Source organism: Acinonyx jubatus, chromosome C1, assembly GCF_027475565.1.
Source record: "Acinonyx jubatus isolate Ajub_Pintada_27869175 chromosome C1, VMU_Ajub_asm_v1.0, whole genome shotgun sequence".
Lineage (NCBI taxonomy): Eukaryota > Metazoa > Chordata > Mammalia > Carnivora > Felidae > Acinonyx > Acinonyx jubatus.
In genome coordinates this window covers 180,097,417-180,117,403 of record NC_069381.1, presented here as the reverse complement: position 1 = coordinate 180,117,403, position 19,987 = coordinate 180,097,417, and the positions used below count along the sequence as shown (strand labels likewise).

Below are 19,987 nucleotides of genomic sequence, written 5' to 3'. Positions count from 1 at the left end.
AAATTTATTATTAGACAAAGTCTTTGAAACTTTGGTATTTCAGGTACTGTAATTCTGTTATATCTTATTAATTTTTCTGTGATAGTTTCTGATGAGGTTCTTGGTTAAGGAAGGGAAAGAGTAGAAAAAACAATTTATAAGATGTGGCTGATAAAAATTTTGTCCTGAAAATAACATGACAAGTAGAAAAAACTTAAAGATAGAGTTAAATGTCTCTATTCTCCTGACAGTCCCATAAAATAATTAATCTTGACTTAGGTTTTCAGTATCAGTCATTTTTCAGTTTTCTATTAGTGTAACAGCGTATCTTTTGCTGTTAACATATTACCTGTCATACTCAGTTTGGAAAATGAAATAATTTATTTCCTTTTTATTGATACTTTCTTAGAGTTAAAGACACCAGATAGATTTAAGATGCTTTCCTTGATGTGAATGCTAGTTGCTAATGAGCATATAGATAACATCTTACTGGATTTTTTATTTTAAAATAGCCATTGTTCAGGAAACCCTGTTTTTCAAATCCTGCTGTAATTGAGAAGTAGTTCAAAAAAAGAAGTATATTTCATGAGCATTCAGTAAAAGAAATTGTTTAATGTTTCAAAATTAATTTCCTTTACCTTAGGGACATCTATGTGGGTTCCAGTAAAAGTGTCCAAATGGACCTATGTGGCTTATAATGTAAGTATACCATCAATGGATTTTTTTTACTTTTTTTTCAAAAACATTTTACTGTTTATCTTTAAAAGTTAAAGACTCTTTTAAAAAGATAACTATATATCATTTTCCCACATTAAAACAATTTAATGAAAATTCCTTAATAATATCTAGTGTTCAGTTATCCACTTTTATCATAATTGTCAAATTTTTTGTTTCTCAGTTTGTTTAAATGAGAGTACAAGTGTCCACATATTGTCATTTGTTGATATGTCTCTTATTCCTCTTTTAATCTCTCATACTTCCTCTACCCCATTCTTTCCTTGCAGCTTATTTGTTGAAAAAACAAGTCATTCGTCCTCTGGAGTTTCACAGTCTTGATTTTGCTGATTGCATTCCCTTATATGCATTCCCTTATATTCCCCATTGCATGCCATTTATATATTCCTTTGTCTACTCTTCTGGTGACTTAGTTTGTGGATCAGATCCAATTGCTTGATCAGAGTCAGCTTTTGTTTTGGCTACTCTTTTTTTTTGTGATGTTAGCAGCTATTGATGAAGAATGCCTAGAGTCATTAATTCATTTAGGGGGATGCAAAAATGGCGGCACTCTAATTTGATTACTTTTTCTTTATTAAGTAGAGCACTGTATTGGGAAATTTCTCATCTAAATTTATCAGAAGTGGAACATAATCACAAAAGGAAAAAATTAAAATTGCCTGTATCTTTGGGTCTTATATTTCTGGTTTTCAGAATAGCTAGTTGGCTCACAAGCCTCCTCAATCAGTAATCATAAATGGTTTGGGGGACTTTTTCTTCTAGTATTATTATGAACTCATACTTCAAACATGTTTGCACTTCCATCTAAACTATTAAAGTCGTTCTGTCTTTGACCAGTGGAAGGCATTTCAAGTTAGGCTTCTGAATCTTTTTGATAAAGCTTTTCTTTAGTTGTCTTTGATAGTTTCTTCCCTATCTAGTATGAGAAGATATTTGAGCTCATTTTGCACATTTCCTGCCGCATACTTTGAATCAGCTTTTTCTCTAAGGAGCTTTTAATATTATTTGGTGTCTAAAAACCATAATTTGGGCACTAGAGATGTTTATGGCTAGTGGGTTAGCATTTCTAGGCCTTTTCAGTGGACAGAGTTAAGAAATGTATTTTATCTTGATCATAAGGCCAAAACCTCAACCCAAACAATATTTCCAGGACAAATTCGGGACTACAGGGTACTTGATCCCCCTGTCTTATATCTGTCTTACATCTTCCCACTCCTAGAATGTTGGTTCTTAACAATACCAAGAATGATAAAACTAGAATAATTACTCATTGCTTTATCTGGATATTTGAATGATGAATTTATCTACTCTCTTAATAGTTTTATTATGTTTTCCCTTTTTTTTTTTTTAGGAATCTGATAAGATATATTTTACGTTTCCTCTTGCAAATCATAGAAAAATCTACACTCATGTATATTGTCAGAGCACCATGCTGGTAAGATGATTGGCACATTTTATGTAAATTTAAAAGGTTAGGTTTTTAAAGATTTGACTAATATCTAATAGATATCCTCTAGCTATGAGCTATTAATCAAATCTAATAAGTTGAAAAATATTTGTCTGGAACGGAGTTTTGATTAAAAAATATTAATCATTGTTCCTTTGATAATTTACTACGAAATTATACTCTTGGTTCTAGTTTAGGTCTTTCACATTGTTTTTCTGTCTTACTTTCACTGTATTTAGGATGAAGGAATTCAGTTCAATCTCCTTTAATTTTAAAATTCACAGATATATTTAAGCAAAACTGTTCTGTATGAAGTAAATACTGTTTTCCATTGGCTACCACACTAAAATTGCAGGTTTTTTTATACCAAACATTTTCTAAAATAATAACTTTGTTACAGTGTTACCTAGACAAAGAGTTAACAAAATGATTATTTTTCTTATTTCTTTTTAATGAGTACCTACTATGTTAGACATTGTAAAAAATACGTTAAATGCTATAGCATGCCTTTGTTATATTAGGAATATTTAAGTAATAATTTATCAGCATACTTTCGGGAACTTGTTTCCCAATTTGGGTTCTTTTCCCTCTTTTTTTTGAAAAAAGTTTTTTTTTCATTTCCCGGGATTCTTCACTTTGTCTATGCATTTTTCATAATTTATTTCCTCTTCTCCCTTTTGTTGGATTGTTTGTATTCTTTAGAACTAGAATCTCATGTGTCACTTTCTTGGTAAATACTGCCATTTGATATTTTGTAAAATCTTTAGAAAAGATTATAGGCAAGCATTGTGGGCTAGATGCTAATGAAAACTAATTTTAGTGGGATGACCAGAGTTTTGTGTCTCTCACAGAGACTAGCATCTCTTAGCCTAAAATCTGTATGGGCAGTTTATCTTAGGAGAATCTAGCCCTTAGACTGCTGTCTTAAAATATCCAAACTCACTTAATACTAAATTCCAAATGACAGTTTTAGTATTATATTGAGAAAAATCCTTGCCAAAGTTCAAATTATCCATTTGACTTATTGGAGGATTTCTTTTCTGTAATTAAGGTCCATGGGTATTAATTAGGATAAAGTCATGTAGTGAATTTTTAAACTCTTTTCAATTTGTATTATAGAAGTTTTCTTTCAATCATATAAAAATAGAATATAATAATGAAATCTCACATAATCATCACATAGCTATAGCAACACTGCCATTCTTGTTTATACTTTCCTCACTTTTTTTTGACTGAACCATGTTTAAAGCAAATTCTAGGCATTTTATCATTTCATCGTTAAATACTTCAATATGTTTTTCTAACAGATAAGAATTGTGCATGTTACTATAATACCATTATTTCATCCAATAAAATTAATTATTAATACCTTAATGTCATGTGATACCCAGTCCATGTTGAATTTTCCTCTCATTCAATTAATTCTACATTGGTTTATTTGAATCAGAATCTAAAAAGTACACATGTTGCATTTGATTCATGGATCCTAAGTCTCTTTTATAACAGCCCCTCTTTACTCTCCCCCCCCCACCATTTATTTAAGAAAGTGGGTTATATGTTCTACAGAATTCCCATAATCTGGGTTTAGCTGATTGTATTCTTTTTTTTTTAAGTTTATTTATTTATTTTGAGAGAGCCAAGTGGGGGTGGGGCAGAGAGAGAGGGAAAGAGAGAGACTCTACCCACCCCCCCAACTCAAGGGCTCAGTCTCCAGAACCATGAGATCATGAGCTGAAATCAAGAGTCTGACACTCAACCGACTAAGCCACCCAGGTACCCCTAGCTGACTGTATTCTTATGGTATCTTTTTTTTTCAGTGTGTATTTATTTTTGAGAGAGAGAGAGAGAGAGAGAGAGAGCGTGAGCATGGTAGAGAGAGGGAGACAGAGGATCCAAAGCAGGCTCTGTGTGAGAACTTTGATTTTTGATTAATTATCATTTTTTGTGGCAAGAATGTTTTATAAGTAGAACTGTGTACTTATTAGAAGATCTATAGTATCTGGTTGTCCCACTTTAGTGACCTAAAGACTTATCAGTGGACTAGGGTGGTATCAGCATGATATATCTTTTATAAAGTTCCTAATCAATTTTTTACCTAACAGTTTTAGCAGCCATTGAGAGCATTGTTTTTTTACTGTAGATGTATTTCTTTTTAGATCTATAAATTTTATGATCAAGTAGCATTTTCTGTATACCGTAGGAATTAGTTGGCATTTTTTGAGTGACTTTTTCTAAGATTTTTAATATAATTTTTATAATTAGTTGAGTTGGGGATGCTTACTAGATGACCTGAAATTGTTCTTTTGACACCTTATAGATTATATCAACATGGTGTTTTAGGATGGGCTTGAATAATACTTTTTCAATTTGTTAATAAATAAGTCAGAATTCACTATACACTGAAATGTAAATAGTGTGGAATATTAGCAACTTTCATATTAAGGGTTATCTTAGGATAGGCTCCCTGCAAAAACCCATTACAAAAGTGGGTTGGATCTTTAGAGCTTGCTGGACTTTTCTTGTCTAAGCTATGCAGATTTTTTTTTTTTTTTCCTTTTTAATATTACGTTATTCTGGGAAACACAGGCACCTGATACAGAAGTTCGGTAAGTATTTTGCCTGCAGTGGAGAGCAGACAAATACCACATTGTTTTTTGTTTCCTTTCAACTTTCTTTTCTGTATTGTTGGAAAATGTCTTGAAATTGTATTTAAGCCCCATGAGGGCAGAGATGGTGTCTGTCTCATTTATCATTTTCCTTGGAGGCTTAGCATGATTCCATGGTTCTAGAATGGACTTTGTAAATACTGGTTGAATGAAGGGATTAATTTCTTTTTCATTGTCCTTTCTGTTTACTAAAGCAAATTTTATGTAGCTATCTGAGCAGTGTTTTTTATCCTCTTACACCTTGGTGTAGGGTTTCAGTAGTTGGATCATCACATCTTGGAACATTGCTCTTACTACTTCCTTTGGTCTTTTAGTCCTACTGCTTTTAAACTACTGAAGATAAATAACGTAATATTGTTAAACTATCACTACCATCTCTGCAGCATTCCCTTGCTACCCGGATAAAGTAATAACTAGCTTTTGTTTTGAGCCCTTGCAGTTTTGCTTCAACCCAAACACATTCTCAATTACATAGAAGTTTTGCATGATAATCAAATAAGTACCCAACAATAAACTAACAAGCTATACTTAGAATAATTGCTATTTTTAATTACTTGGCTCTGGATTTTTTTTTTTTTCTATTTTTATAAAAGTCCACCTCGGGGCGCCTGGGTGGCTCAGTCGGTTGAGCATCCGACTTCGGCTCAGATCATGATCTCACAGCTTGTGAGTTCAAGCCCCGTGTTGGGCTCTGTGCTGACAGCTCAGAGCCTGGAGCCTGCTTCGGATTCTGTCTCCCTCTCTCTCTGTCCCTATCCCACTTGCATTCTGTCACTGTCTCTCTCAAAAATAAATAAACATTAAAAAAAATTAAAAAAAAAAAGTCCACCTCTAGGTGATCATTCTTCTGTTTTTACTTAAAATGTAGGTTACTTACTATGTAACTACCTAATTAAAGTATGGACGTTTCTGAACTCTGGAAGTGTTGGTTCAAAAATTAGAATTACTTAGGCAATATGCTGTTCAGAGGTCACTCTTTCTCTTACTGCTGTTCTAGGTTATTTGCTTACCTATCTATGTTGACATCAGACGTCTTTGCCTACCCTTGACCTATATTATATGACTTTTGACAACTGCTTGGAAGTGTTTCTCAATAACAAGTTGCTATTTTATGTTTCCATTGTGCCTACTAACCCTGTAACATAACAGTAAAATGTTAAAGCTGACTATTTTATATAATTATTTTCTATAATATTTTATGTGCTTTGTGTTATTAATCAACAGGATACAAATAGTTGGATATTTGGCTGCATAAACAGCACTTCTATGTGGTAAGTCTTTTGAACCTTGATTGTTCATTTTTCTCAATATAAATAATACAAATCACACTGCACTTTTTAGAATAGCTTCATACATTATTAAACTCATTTTGCTGCTATACTAAATTGTAGTATTGATTTTAAAATGAAAAAGAAAGGAAATTAACACCAATAATATTTGCAAACATTGAAATAGTTAGTTGCTAGGAAAAACATTTTTTTTTGTACCCTAAAGTCTTTATAGAGAAGAGTATATTGGATTACATTTACTGGACTTAACTTCATTAGAACTTTCACTGATAGGTCTGTAGCTGGTTTCTTTTTCCTCTGAAGCTTATTTATAAATTATAGTATTTTAATATATTTGTTCTTTAATTATATTTTCATATTCATTTCAAAGCCGGCAAGGGATTGATTTATCATGGAAAGCTGAACTGCTGCCAACAATTAAGGTAAATTATGGCTTTAGAATTTTAATATCCAGTGGAAAAAAATACTAAAAAGACTTGCGTCTATAGGCATTTTAGAGTATGGTCTTCTATGAATTCATCTAAGTATTAAGTAAACTTGAGATTTGCTAACATAAATTTTAGAAATATTTTCTTTTTTTAATTAAAAAAAAATTTTTTTTTAATGTTTATTTATTTTTGAGACAGAGAGAGACAGAGCATGAATGGGGGAGGGGCAGAGAGAGAGGGAGACACAGATCGGAAGCAGGCTCCAGGCTCTGAGCCATCAGCCCAGAGCCTGACACGGGGCTCAAACTCAAAAACTGTGAGATCGTGACCTGAGCTGAAGTCGGATGCTCAACCGACTGAGCCACCCAGGCGCCCCTAGAAATATTTTCTCTGGTAATATATTTAATGGAGAATAACATGAATTTTTTTTTTTTTTTTTACTTTCAGAGGTAAAAACTGTAAGTTAACACTTTTCTAAATAAAATTTAGGGATGCCTGGGTTGCTCAGTCAGTTAAGCGTCTGGGTTAAGCATCTGACTTCGGCTTAGGTCATGATCTCACGGTTTGTGGGTTTTAGCCCCTCGCCTGGCTCTGTGCTGACAGCTCAGAGCCTGGAGCCTGCTTCAGATTCTGTGTCTGCCCCTCCCCCACTTGCACTCTGTCTCTCTCTCTCTCTCTCTCTCTCCCCCCCTCAAAAATAAATAATAAAAAAAAATTAATAAAATTAAATCTGTATATTATAGCATCATACCAAGAGCTAGATAAATTTTTAAAATTGAATTTGAGAGTATGTTTGGAATGGTCTATCTTAAAATAGAAGCTGAGTAGTAGTTTGAGTTTTGGAGAGGACTTACAGTAGGGAAGTGAGCATCCTAAAGAGGTGCAAAGTAATTTTCCAGATCAACTTCAACATCACTTTGTGGTCAAGCACTTGGATAACTCTACTTTACCTAGTACTCCATGGGATTTATTTAATTGTTAGTGATTTCTTAAACTCTGACAGGTCAGCAAGTCTTTTTACAAAAGGTTAATATTGTTGGGAAAATAAAACAGTTCTAAAATTTGATGAAAATATCCATTGTAATTTCCAAATTGTATTTATTATAACCCATAATATTATATCAGGATTGGTAATTTTTAGTCTTCAAGTAAATTTATACTTTAAAAATGTATTTTCAAGGGCGCCTGGGTGGCTCAGTCTGTTAAGCTTCTGACTTTGGCTCAGGTCATGATCTCACAGTTCTTGGGTCCCAACCCCACGTCAGGCCCTGTGCTGACAGCTCAGAACCTAGAGCCTGCTTTGGATTCTGTGTTTCCCTCTCTCTCTGTCCCTCCCCTCCTTGAGCTCTCTGTCAAAAATAAACATCAAAAAAAATTTTTTTAATGTATTTTCATAATGAATCCTAGCCTCATAAACTTGAAAGTGAAGCCATCTGGGGCACCTGGGTGGCTCATTTGGTTAGGCCTCTGATTCTTGATTTCAGCTCACATCATGGTCTCGTGGTTCTTGAGTTCAAGCCTGACAACAGGCTCTGGGCTGATGGTGTGGAGGCTGCTTGGAATTTCTCTCCTTCCCTCTCTGCCCCTCCTCTGCGCGCGCGCGCTCTCTCTCTTCTCTCTCTCTCTCTCTCTCTCAAAATAAATAAATAAATTTTAAAAAATAATAAATAAATTTTAAAAAAGAAAGTGAAGCCATCTGGTTGGTCCCAGTCATCTCCCACTCCAGTTTAGTTAATTTGTGTTCATGAATGTTTATATTTTTATGTATAGTCAACCTTACTAACAGAGAGGAATGACAGAATGAATAATTGCTAGTTACTTCACACTTGACTTTGAAATGGTTGCAATTTTTTCTGTCACCTTGGTCATCCTTACTTTGTGCATATTCAGTCATGTGGCTTTGTATTTAAGAGACAAGTATTATAGGAAAGTGATTACATTCACAGGAACATTTTTAATGTCTCTCACGGATTCTACTTTAATGTAGGCAGGAGCAAAACAAACAAAAGTATTAGGGTATAACTCATAATCATTCATACATCTTTCCTTGAATTTCCAATTTGGATATCCTAACCAATCTGTTATTTAAGAGTTCGGAGGAAATAAATGATTAAAGTCTGATAGAGGAGCACCTGGGTAACTCAGTTAAGCGTCTGACTCTTGATTTTTGGCTCAGGTCATGATTTCACAGTTCATGACTTCAAGCCCACTGTCACTGCAGAGCCTGCTTGGGATTCTCTCTCTCCATGCCTGCCCCACTCATGGCTCTCTCTCTAAGTAAACTTAAAAAAAAAAGAAAACCCTGATAGGATATTACTTTGCTCCTATTTTTAAAAAGTTAGTTCTTAAATAATAATATCCTTATAATATATGTTTGATCTCAAAGATTAAACAATGTATTCATCTAGTTCTGGACCCCTATGTGTTTCTTCTAAATGTAAGAAATAGCTGGCTGAACAGCAGGAGAGCAAGCTATTCCAGCTGCTTTTTATAGTGAATGCTGAAAGAGGTTGTCAGACAATGTTAAAAGCCTACTGAAATTTAGAAGGGGGAAAATGGAAGAAGGAAGTTTAGAAAACAAGGATTATAATATTCTTCAGTCTTTGGTGTTCTCATCTGAAGAGGATTATAATTATTAAACATAAATTTTTCCATTTTCATGAAAATCAAAATTATATATGTGTTAGCCATTTGTAAAAAGAACACAAAATTATTTTGTCATCAAGTTGAAGGGAAAAGATTAATAAGATTTTGTGGATTTTATTTATATCATCTCAATGAAAGCAATGTTAGGTTCATAGAATCATACCACTTTTAGCATTGCTGCTGACTGAACTGTAATAAATAGAAGAGTCCAGCATAGCACTTGTAAATTCAGTTTTTAAATGCCAATCCCATAGAATTTTTCTTCCATGGGTACAATGAAGAAGTTTCTTCAAAACACAACACAGCAGGCCAAGAATTTGGTAAGCCAAAATGGATTTATTGTTGAAAACAAACACAAAAATTAACTTTCTAAAGATACCTACCTTATATGAGAAAACTATCTTGTCACCATTTTGCCTTAATCATACTTTAGCATCATAGCCTTGCTCTGCAAACAGCAGCAGAACTTAGAGGGTTTCTGACATCAAAACCTGGAGCCCAATGTGGGACTTAAACTCATGACCCTGAGATCAAGACCTGAGCTGAGATCAGGAATTGGACACTTCACTGACTAAGCTGCCCAGGCTCCCCAAAACTTGGTGTTTGATTTCCAGTGTGTATTGTCCCAGCATTAAGGGCATTTTAAAATCCCTTAAAACACCAGGCGCCTGGGTGGCGCAGTCGGTTAAGCGTCCGACTTCAGCCAGGTCACGATCTCGCGGTTCGTGAGTTCGAGCCCCGCATCAGGCTCTGGGCTGATGGCTCAGGGCCTGGAGCTTGTTTCCGATGCTGTGTCTCCCTCTCTCTCTGTCCCAAAAATAAATAAAATCCCTTAAAACACTGAAAAATTTCCAAGCTTCATATTAATCTTATTTGTCAATATAACAATTGCATGAATTATTATATTGTTCATACCTACTAACATTACAACTATATGAGAATTTTATAAGGAAATTTTTTGGCACTGTTACCTTTTCAGAGTATTCTGATCCTAAAAATAATTCTTGAGAAAAAATTATTCTTGCAAATAAATAACAAAAGCTATTTGGATAACTACACAAAGTAACCATGGTTCTTTCTAATTAATCTTTCATAATTAATTTACCATTTGTCTGGGTAGTCTCAATTGCCTGTCACTGTGATTTTTGAGACCTGTTTAAGGCCTTTTCATTTACAGTAGAATGTATTAAGTCTTGTTGAGACTGCCAAGTAGAGGTGAAGCCTAGGAGTTTAAAAACACTCACAGGTGAATCTGGTCAGGTTGTTAGAGGGCCACTTGTTAACAGTTCTGTAGCTTCAGCACCTTTGTTCAACTTGCCCACATATGTGCTTCTGAAAAACACTGGAGAAGGTTAACTGTCTGCAGAAATTTCTTAATGCATACAAATTGTTACCACATATGACTACTTCCATCCCCACTCCTACTTCCAGGAAAAAAAAAATGGATTTAAAAACTATATTTGGGGGCACCTGGGTGGCTCAGTCGATCAAGCGTCCAACTCTTGATTTTTGCTCATGATCTCATGGTTCATAGGATTGAGCTCCCCAGCGATCTCTGCACTGACAGCGTGGAGCCTGCTTGGGATTCTCTCTTCTTTTCTCTCTGCTCCTCTCCTGCTCGTGGTCTCTCTCTCAAAATAAATAAACTTAAAAAAAAAAAATCCCTGTATATGGTGGCTTCGTTTTTCATTAAATCGACCAGTCTCCTATCTAATCACTCCTCAAAATATGGACTAAGGGATCTGGTCTTAATTTTGAAAATAGAGATGTTCATTTGATAAGGTACATTATTAGTCATATTGTGTCTTCATGTCATTTGCTGAATAATTTCCAGGAGGTGATGTTTATATACATCATTAGATGGCAAGTCTTTACTGCTTGGGCTAGATCAGAATCATTTGAGGTTAAGTTGCAACTCTTCCATTATTTTTAGTATTCATTTATTCATTCATTGAATGTTCTTTGTCATATATCACCAAAATAAATGTAGAAATCATATGTTATAAAAAAACAAATGGATAAGTTATAAAAGATACCATATCTGGAAATAATTACGTAAAACCACTAAATTTAGTATTAACTGTCATTTGTTTTACAAGAAGGGATATAGTTCAAGGAATAGTTTTGGTAGTCTGTACTTACAAAATTATCAGGAATTTGACTTCAGCAAGATTATTAACCTGAAAATGTAAATATGGGAGTTTTACGAAGTCCTAAATGTGAAGTTTGAAATCAGTTTCTTTAATAACAAAATAATAAGAAATTAGTGTTTGTAATTTATCTTTTAACATGCTTTAAGCTCTGTGTACCATCAGAAATCAGCTGTTTATATTGTGGGGTTTTTTTTTTGTTTTTTTTTTTTAGTCTCTGACATTAAGACTTCAAGACTATCCTTCTTTGTCTCATCTTGTGGTTTATGTACCATCTATTCATGGAAGTAAGGTAACAAATGGATTAAGGTTATTATCAATGTTTTATGGATACTCATGCTAAATATTTAAGTTATTTTTTGATGACTTCATTAGTATAATGCTTATCTAAAACAGTGGCTAGTTCAGTGATCCACCTAAGACTGTTAAATCATAGGATCATCTATTCTAACATGAACTAAGTAGAATAAACCTAAGTCTCTGTGTTCAAAGTGGGAACTTAATTTATATGTTATTCTTTCAAAATCTATTCATTATTGAGTACCCTTTTATGTTAAGACTCTGCCAGGAATTATAGGAGGCCCACAAATCAATCTTATTCTCAAAAAGCTACGTACTGTTGGGTAGGGGAGAGAAACATTTGGAAGCAGAGGGAAGAGTGAGATACCCAAAAATATAATACAAATCAGAATATAGTAAATAGATAAGTATAAGAAGGGGAGCTATCTCTGAATGATGGAATGAAGAAACGCTTTATTATGAAGTGATATTTAAAATTGCCTTGGGGTGCCTGGGCGTCTCAGTCAGTTGACCATCCGACTCTTGATTTTGTCTCAGATTGTGGGATCGAGCACTGCCTCAGGCTCTGGGCTGAATATGGAGCCTGCTTGGGATTTTCTTTCTCTCTCTTCCTCTGCACCTCTCCCCTGCTTGCGTGCACTCGCTCTCTCTCTCTCTCTCCCCCTCAAATAAATAAAAATGAAAAAAAGATTTTTAAATAATAAAGTAAAATGCCTTAAAGCATAGTTAAGATTTTTATGGGTAGAATGAACATTGTAGACCTGTGCTATCCAGTATGGGTGTTATGATCACATGTGGCTATCTAATTCAAAAACAAAACTAAATAAAATAAAAAATTAATTTCCTTGGTTGTACTAGCCACATTCCAGGTGCTCAATAGTAACATCATTGCAGAAAGTTATAATGACCAGCACTGCTGGGTCAAAGGAATAGATCCAAGTATGCAAGTGTGAAAGTGTAGGATGTTTGGAAAACAATGAATAAGTAAACAGTAATTTTAAAAAGTTGGCCACCATGGGTAGAATAGTGGTGGAAGAAAAGTCTGGGAAAGTAGTCCATGGCCATATTGTGGAGGACTTTGATTGGAAGATTCAGGACTTTATAGAATTCACGAGTTAGTAGACAGCTGAAAGATTTTCAGAAATGGAATCAGCCGTTTTGGAAGATGAATCTATAGTATGATGGATTAGAAACAGACAAGATACTTCATAAGGGGTTATGAGGACTTGAAATATGGAAGTGGGAATAGAAATGCTCCCACTTGGTAGAGATGGTGATTTTTAAGAGAAGTTGGGGGAGGGAGAAGCAAGAAAATGGAGGTAAAAGACCCTCTATTCCCCTTTCCATATTTCACCCAACAAATTTATCCTTCAAAATCTAGCTTAAGTGTCCCCTGTTTTCCATTTCATGACTCCTTTAGGCAACCTCTTGCTTCCATGACACTTTAACTTTGAGGGATTTATTACACTGAATTATAATTTATGTCTCTATTCCCACCACCATATTGTGAATTCTTTGAGACTAAGACCAGATAGATTTTATTCTACTCAGCATCCTCAACCTTTAGCAACTCACTACCATATAAATGCTCAAAAAATGTTTTTTGAATGAGAAAATTATAGAGATTTGAGGCCAAAATCATTAGGAAAATTTTAAAGATAAAGGAAAAAGGGGATGTAGTCAGAGATTAACTCAAAGACTGAATCTAGAAGTACCTTATAATAGATTGATTGTTTTGTTTTGCTTAGCTCAAGTGAGAGATAATTCAACATCTTCAATTCTAAAAGCTCTCTTTAGGGGGTTTTCTGTCAGGTAAGTTGGTTTTGAATGAATTAAACATCTTTCCCAAACTTGGAAAGGCCATCTCTGGTTATTCCAAGAAATGAATGAGCCTTTCACAAACAGGCAATGAATATTTAATATGTCTTAATGCTCTTTGGAAAGTACCACTTGCTGACTGTACTGTTACACACCCAGTCTTATAAAATGTTAATTTATGCCTTTCATAATTTCTCTATATCTGTTATAACCTATCATCAGAAGGATACATATATTTAAATAGTTTGAATTTATTTTTCAGTCAACTGATAATACAATTTTCAATATACAAATATGGAATTACATTTTTTTGATGACAGAAAACAAATAATTAAGTTCATTAGAAAGAGAACCTTGAATTCTTTTCTTGGGTATGGGTTTATTCCATCTTAAAGGGCATAGCCAAATTTTTAAAGCAACAATAAAAATTATATTATTTAAAATTTTTTTTTAATGTTTATTTATTTTTGAGACAGAGACAGAGCATGAACAGGGGAGGGGCAGAGAGAGAGGGAGACACAGAATCCGAAGCAGGCTCCGGGCTCCGAGCCGGCAGCACAGAGCCCGACGCGGGGCTCGAACTCACAGTCCGTGAGATCATGACCTGAGCCGAAGTCAGATGCTTAACCCACTGAGCCACCCAGGCGCCCCATATTTTAAATACCCGTACAAAGTGATTTAAAATTCTCTGTTGGAGTCCCTGGGTGGCTCAGTTGGTTGAATGTCAGATTCTTGATTTTGACTCAGGTCATAATCTCACAGTTAGTGAGATCAAGCCCCACATCAGGCTCTGGACTGTCAGCTCAGAGCCTGTTTGGGATTCTCTCCCTCGCCATTTGTCTCTGCCCCTCCCTCTCTCGCATGCACTCTCGCTCAAAATAAACAAACTTAAAAAATTATAAAGTTAAAATGGTTCTCTGAGGCAATGTCTCACTAAAAATGCTTTGGTAAAAATAAGATGAATAATCCTGTTCAGTAAATGATTGCCCTAACCTTGTAACGGTGGTTTTCTATAAGGAAAGTGTCTGATGGTATTCTTGGCCATGTAAGGATAGAAGCAGGGAATGAAGCAAAGCCCCTTGACAAGTATTTCCTTTTATTCCCTTGTGTGCACTGTAGTCAAATAGCATTTTCCCACATCTGCTTTTCAGTTTCAGAAACAAAAAATCCACCTAAGAGGCAAACAAAATAACAATCTATTGAGCTTCAAGCACAATCCAAGGTGCACTTATTGGAAAACCCTAGGATAAACCTCACTGGCTTTCTACTTCCTATCAACAGCAAACTACTTGCTCACTACAATTAAGCATCAGATTAATTTTTTTCTTTGGCTCCTATAGACCAAAGAAATTTGGTTTCCTTTTGGAAATTATTTTAATGATAACATTCTAATTGCAGACAGCTTAGGGCAAAGTTCCTTTATGCTGTTATAGAAATGTTATTACAAAAGAAATGCCATTACAAAAATTTGTAATCATGCCAATGTAACATTTCAATTTTACTTTTTTTGAGATGGCATCTTTTTTGGTATATTTAGGGGCACCTCTGGCTCAGTTGGTTGAGTGTCTGACTCTTGATTTTGACTTGGATCATGATCTCCTGCATGGTTCATGGGCTCGAACCCCACATCGGGCTTTTTGCTAATAGCACACAGAGCCTACTTGGGATTCTCTCAAGTTTTTAAACTTAAAAAAAAAAAAAGTTTATTTATTTTGAGACAGAGAGAGTGTACAAGCAGGGGAGGGGCAGAGAGAGGGAGAGAGAGAATCCCAAGCAGGCACCATGCTGTCAGTGCACAGCCCTACACGGGGCTCCATCCCATGAACTGAACCATGAGATCATACCAGAGCTGAAATCAAGTGCTAGACCCTTTTAACCAACTGAACCACCCAGGTGCCCCAAGATAGCATTTCTTTTCTTGCTTTATACATACTAAACCTTTTTTTCCATTTATTCCAATCACTGTTTAACCTGAAATAATCATACAAATAGCGTTAATGATTGGTAGATGAATGGTAGTATGTCTGTCTCCAAGTCTTTTGTAGTCTAATTAAAGTGTTGTAGATACATAATAAATATGGGATTTTTACGAAAGTAAATGTAACAAAATCATTTCTTTTTGACTTTGAAAGTATTCAGAGATTTTTATTTAAATCTCTAATTAATCTTGAGTTAACCTTGGTTCTTAATGCTTTGATCCATTCTTTAAAGTCCTTCTTCTACGAACACCTAAAAGTAATCTGAAGAAAACTGCTATACATCAGCTGTTACACAAATGATCCTCCAATAATTTGTCTATGAAATTAAGATAGTGCATCAGATTTTGTTAGTTTAGTATCCCTCCTTGAGTAATTGTTGGCCATCTAAGTATAGCCAGAGTTAGAATGTGATAGGTAATAACTTCTGCAAAGCTAGTTTATAGACTTTTATTTTCCACTTAAACATCAAGTGAAGATATTTTACTATAAATTTAATTCTATTTTTTTCTAATAAATCAATATTTTATATTTTAGTTTGTTGTCGATTGTGAATTCTTTAAAAAAGAGATGAGAACCATTCAGCTTCCTGTAACTCATCTTTTTTCCTTTGGTAAGTACTTTGATTTTGGAAATCTTAAGAATTGCTTTTATTTTTAACAGAGTGATTTATTTTATGCCAGTCAGTTGCAGTAATGGAGAGACTGTAACATTAAATGTTGTGTGTTTGAAGTATAGTTCTTAGAATAAATATATGATGTGGTTCAATGTTCTGATTCTTATTTAATACTGGGCCAGCAGGCATCTTTTGAAAATGGAAACTTTAATTTTCTCCCTAATCATGTACATTTGTTGGTAATCGTGTGTGTGTGTGTGTGTGTGTGTGCTTCCATGAATTTATACTACATATTGGCCTTTTTAATAAAATGTTTATTTATAAGTTAGGGGCATCTGGGTGGCTCAGTCGGTTAAGCCCCCAACTCTTGGTTTTAGCTCAGGTCATTATTTCATGGTTCATGGGTTCAAGCGCTGTGGTGGGCTCTGCCCCTGACACTGTGGACCTGCTTGGGATTCTCTCTCTCTGCCTCTCCCTTGTGCGCATGCTCTTTCTCTCTTAAAATAAATTTAAAAAAATTTTTAATGTTTATTGTAAGGTATAAATAGCTGCCTGCCGTATGGAAGTTTTAAGATTTCTCTAATTCTTTTATGGTTTCTTTCTCTTTTCTTTTCTTTTCTTTTCTTTTTTTTTTTTTTTTACTGTGGTAAAATACACATAACTAAATATTTTTTTTAATTTTATTTTGAAATAATTTTGAACACTCAGGACAGTTATAGAAAGAGCACAAAATTTTTATATGTCCTTTATTCACCTTAACATAAATAATACAATTTTCAAAACTAAGAAATTAGTACAATAGTATTGACCAATTACAGGCTTTATTTGGTTTTTTGGTTTTCATCAGTTTTTCCACCACTGTTCTCTAGGTTCCCACACTGCATTCAGTTGTCATGTCCTATTCATCTTCTCTAGTCTTTTTTTTTTTTTTTAATGTTTATCCATTTTTGAAAGAGAGAAAGAGAGTGTGAAAGGGAGACGGGCAGAGAGAAAGAGAGGGAGACACAGGATCTGAAGCAGGCTCCAGGCTCTGAGCTGTCAGCACAGAGCCTGACACAGGGCTCTAAATGATGAACCATGAGATCATGACCTGAACTGAAACCAAGAGTCAGACGCTTAACTGACTGAGCCACCCAGGCACCCCTAGTCTTTGTTGTTTTTTTTTAATGTTTATTTATTTTTAAGGGGGAGAGCGTGAACAGGAGAGGTACAGAGACAGAGAGGGAGACAGAGGGTCCAAAGCGGAGAGCCCAATGTGGGGCTTAAACTCACAAATCATGACATAATGACCTGAGCCAAAGTCAGATGCTCAACCGACTGAGCCACCCAGGCACCCCATCATCTCTTCTAGTCTTGATAGTGCCTCAGGTTTTCCTTGTCTTTCATAACTTTGACACCTTTTGAAGAGTAGTTGTCAGTTGTTTTATAGAATATCGAATATCAAATATTTGGATTTGTCTGATGCTTTCTTATGATTAGATTAAGATTGTGCTTTTTTAACAAACATATCACCAAAGCGATGCGTACATCTCAGTGTATCATATCATTGCACACATAACTAGCAACGTTAACCTTGATTACTTGGTTAAGGTAGTGTCTGCCAAGTTTCTCCACTGTAAATTTACTCGTTTCCTTTTTGTACTTAATAAATATCTTGGGGGGACTACTTTGAGAATATTTAAGTACCCTGTTTATCTTCAAAATAACCCACTAATTTTAGCATCCTTTTTTTTTTAAGTTTATTTATTTTGAGAGAGAGAGAGAGAGAGAGAGAGAAGGGCAGAAACAGAGGGAGAGGGAGAATCCCAAGCAGGCTCCGCATTGGCAGCAGAGAGTCCCATGTGGGGCTCAAACTCAGGAACCACGAGATCATGACCTGAGCCGAAGTCAGATGCTTAACCAACTGAGCCATCAGGCACCCCTGGTTCTTCTAGTCTGAGGCAATTATTACTGGTATTCTGTATGATAATTTTTGTGAAAGTAAAGTTGTCCCTTCTCTATTTACTTACTCAGTTTTTATTTATGTCAGTATGACTCATGGATATTTACTTTATTCATTCTATTATATTTAAATGTTTTTATTTATTTTTGAGAGAAAGATCACAAGCGGGGGAGGGGCAGAGAGAGAGAGGGAGACACAGAATCCAAAACAGGCCTCAGACATGGCACTAGAAATCGTGAACCACAAGGTCATGACCTGAAGTTGGCTGCTTAACCGACTGAGCCACCCAGGCTCATTGGATTATAATTTAATACTATCATTACATTTTTTTTTTAAGTTGTTCCAGTATTGGATATTAAGAGCTCATTTTAGATTGGCTCCTTACGCTTTTGGCATGACCCATTCTTAAAATATATTTTTTTAGTATTCCATTTGTTTAAAGAATCTGTTACTTGAGAGAGGAAACTTCCTTTTCCTTTAGATTTTTATCCCTCACCCACCTTATTTATTTGTTTATTTATTTTTGGTAAAGGAAACTCTGAATCACTCATCTCATTAAAGATAACAAACTTCTAAGAGATCTACCAAGAAAGCATACCTTTTTGAAATTGGAAGTTTATACTTGACTTTTTAAAATACATACATTATAAATGTTATCTAGAGTTTATTGAAGGAAGATAGGATTTTTAGTTCACTCCTCCATACCAGAAATGAAAATCTTTAAACTCTTTTTTAAGATTAAAAATGTGCTAGCATTATTAAGCAATCAGTACTTTTTAAAAAAATTTTTTGGTGTTCTAAGTAATACAATGCTTTCAATTCAACAGGACTCTCTTCAAGGAAAGTGTTATTAAATACAAGTGGCCTGTTTTATAATATAGAACTTCTAAACTTTGGACAGGTAATTATCCTGATTATAACAAGGATTTGATTTTACTTTACTATGTAATTAAGCAAGCAAATAAACTTTTACTTTTTTGTTTTTGTGGTCATACGCTTATTAGATATACCAAGCTTTTACAATCAACGTAGTGAGCAAGTGCTCAGGAGTAAAAGGTAAGTGTATTTTCTGAGAAGAATAGTATTGTCATTTGAAGAATCAGTAGGTCTTTACTTGAATTTTCTGTAGTGCTTATTATTTTGTGTATTTATGTGAATTAAAATTAAATGATAGTAGAAAAACTGTTTATGTTTCCAACAGATTTAACACAGACCCTTTGTTAACACTAAGCATCTTCAACTGTATCAGTTTAAATATCCACATTTTTTAAAAATACTGTATATCTTTCTGTCTCACTATAGTAATTCAGGTTTAGCTTTTTTTCAGTTTCTTAGTATTTCCCATATGCTTTAATATCTTTTGTAAGTCTAATTAAACATTATTAGTTAATAATTTTCCATAATTTCTTATGTGATATAATTCTTACTGGTTATTTTTTATGAAATGGATAACTGTAGTTAGTTAGGTATTATAGTAGTTTATGTAACATTTAATGTAACATAAGGTTAGTAACATGTATTTCCTTTATGTTTTCACAGAAGAAATAACTAGTATCTATAAACTTCATATTCCTTGGTCTTATGAGGATTCACTAACTATTGCACAGTAAGTATATTAAAGAATTTATCTTAAACTTTGGTGTTTTTGAATAATACATATTCTGTTTATTTTATTTAAATCATAGTGAAATTTTAATGAAACTAAGTGCCTCTTAATAAAATGTAACTATCCTTTATGTAGCATTGTGCTCATAAGATAACGTAGTATTCTTACCTAAATGATCTAGAATTTAAACCTTACTTGCTTGGAACATCAACCCCTTCCTAGACCATCCTCCAACTTCTCTCCTAGTTGAATGAGCAAACGACTGTGATAGGATTGGAAAAGTGTCCCATTTTTAATAACATGTCTGACATGTGTCTTCCTCTCCATTCTGTCATTGTGTTCTGCAAGGATTGACTTAGCCATGGTTATTTAACAGTATTTTGTATTTG

At 34.4% G+C, this 19,987-nt stretch overlaps 1 protein-coding gene across 4 annotated transcripts in view; it reads left to right on the top strand.

Moving 5' to 3' along the window:
- Positions 1-19,987, top strand: part of PGAP1 (post-GPI attachment to proteins inositol deacylase 1) — an 80,807-nt gene that overhangs the window by 39,434 nt on the left and 21,386 nt on the right. For 3 of the 4 annotated variants that reach the window (XM_027054105.2, XM_053215492.1, XM_053215493.1), the window contains 9 exons: positions 623-678; positions 2,066-2,149; positions 6,052-6,098; positions 6,487-6,538; positions 11,555-11,632; positions 15,972-16,047; positions 18,820-18,893; positions 18,997-19,048; positions 19,532-19,598. In XM_027054105.2, the coding sequence (XP_026909906.1) occupies positions 623-678; positions 2,066-2,149; positions 6,052-6,098; positions 6,487-6,538; positions 11,555-11,632; positions 15,972-16,047; positions 18,820-18,893; positions 18,997-19,048; positions 19,532-19,598 (586 nt within the window). The remainder of the gene's footprint in view (positions 1-622; positions 679-2,065; positions 2,150-6,051; positions 6,099-6,486; positions 6,539-11,554; positions 11,633-15,971; positions 16,048-18,819; positions 18,894-18,996; positions 19,049-19,531; positions 19,599-19,987) is intronic. The other variant, XM_027054111.2, reaches the window with a different exon arrangement.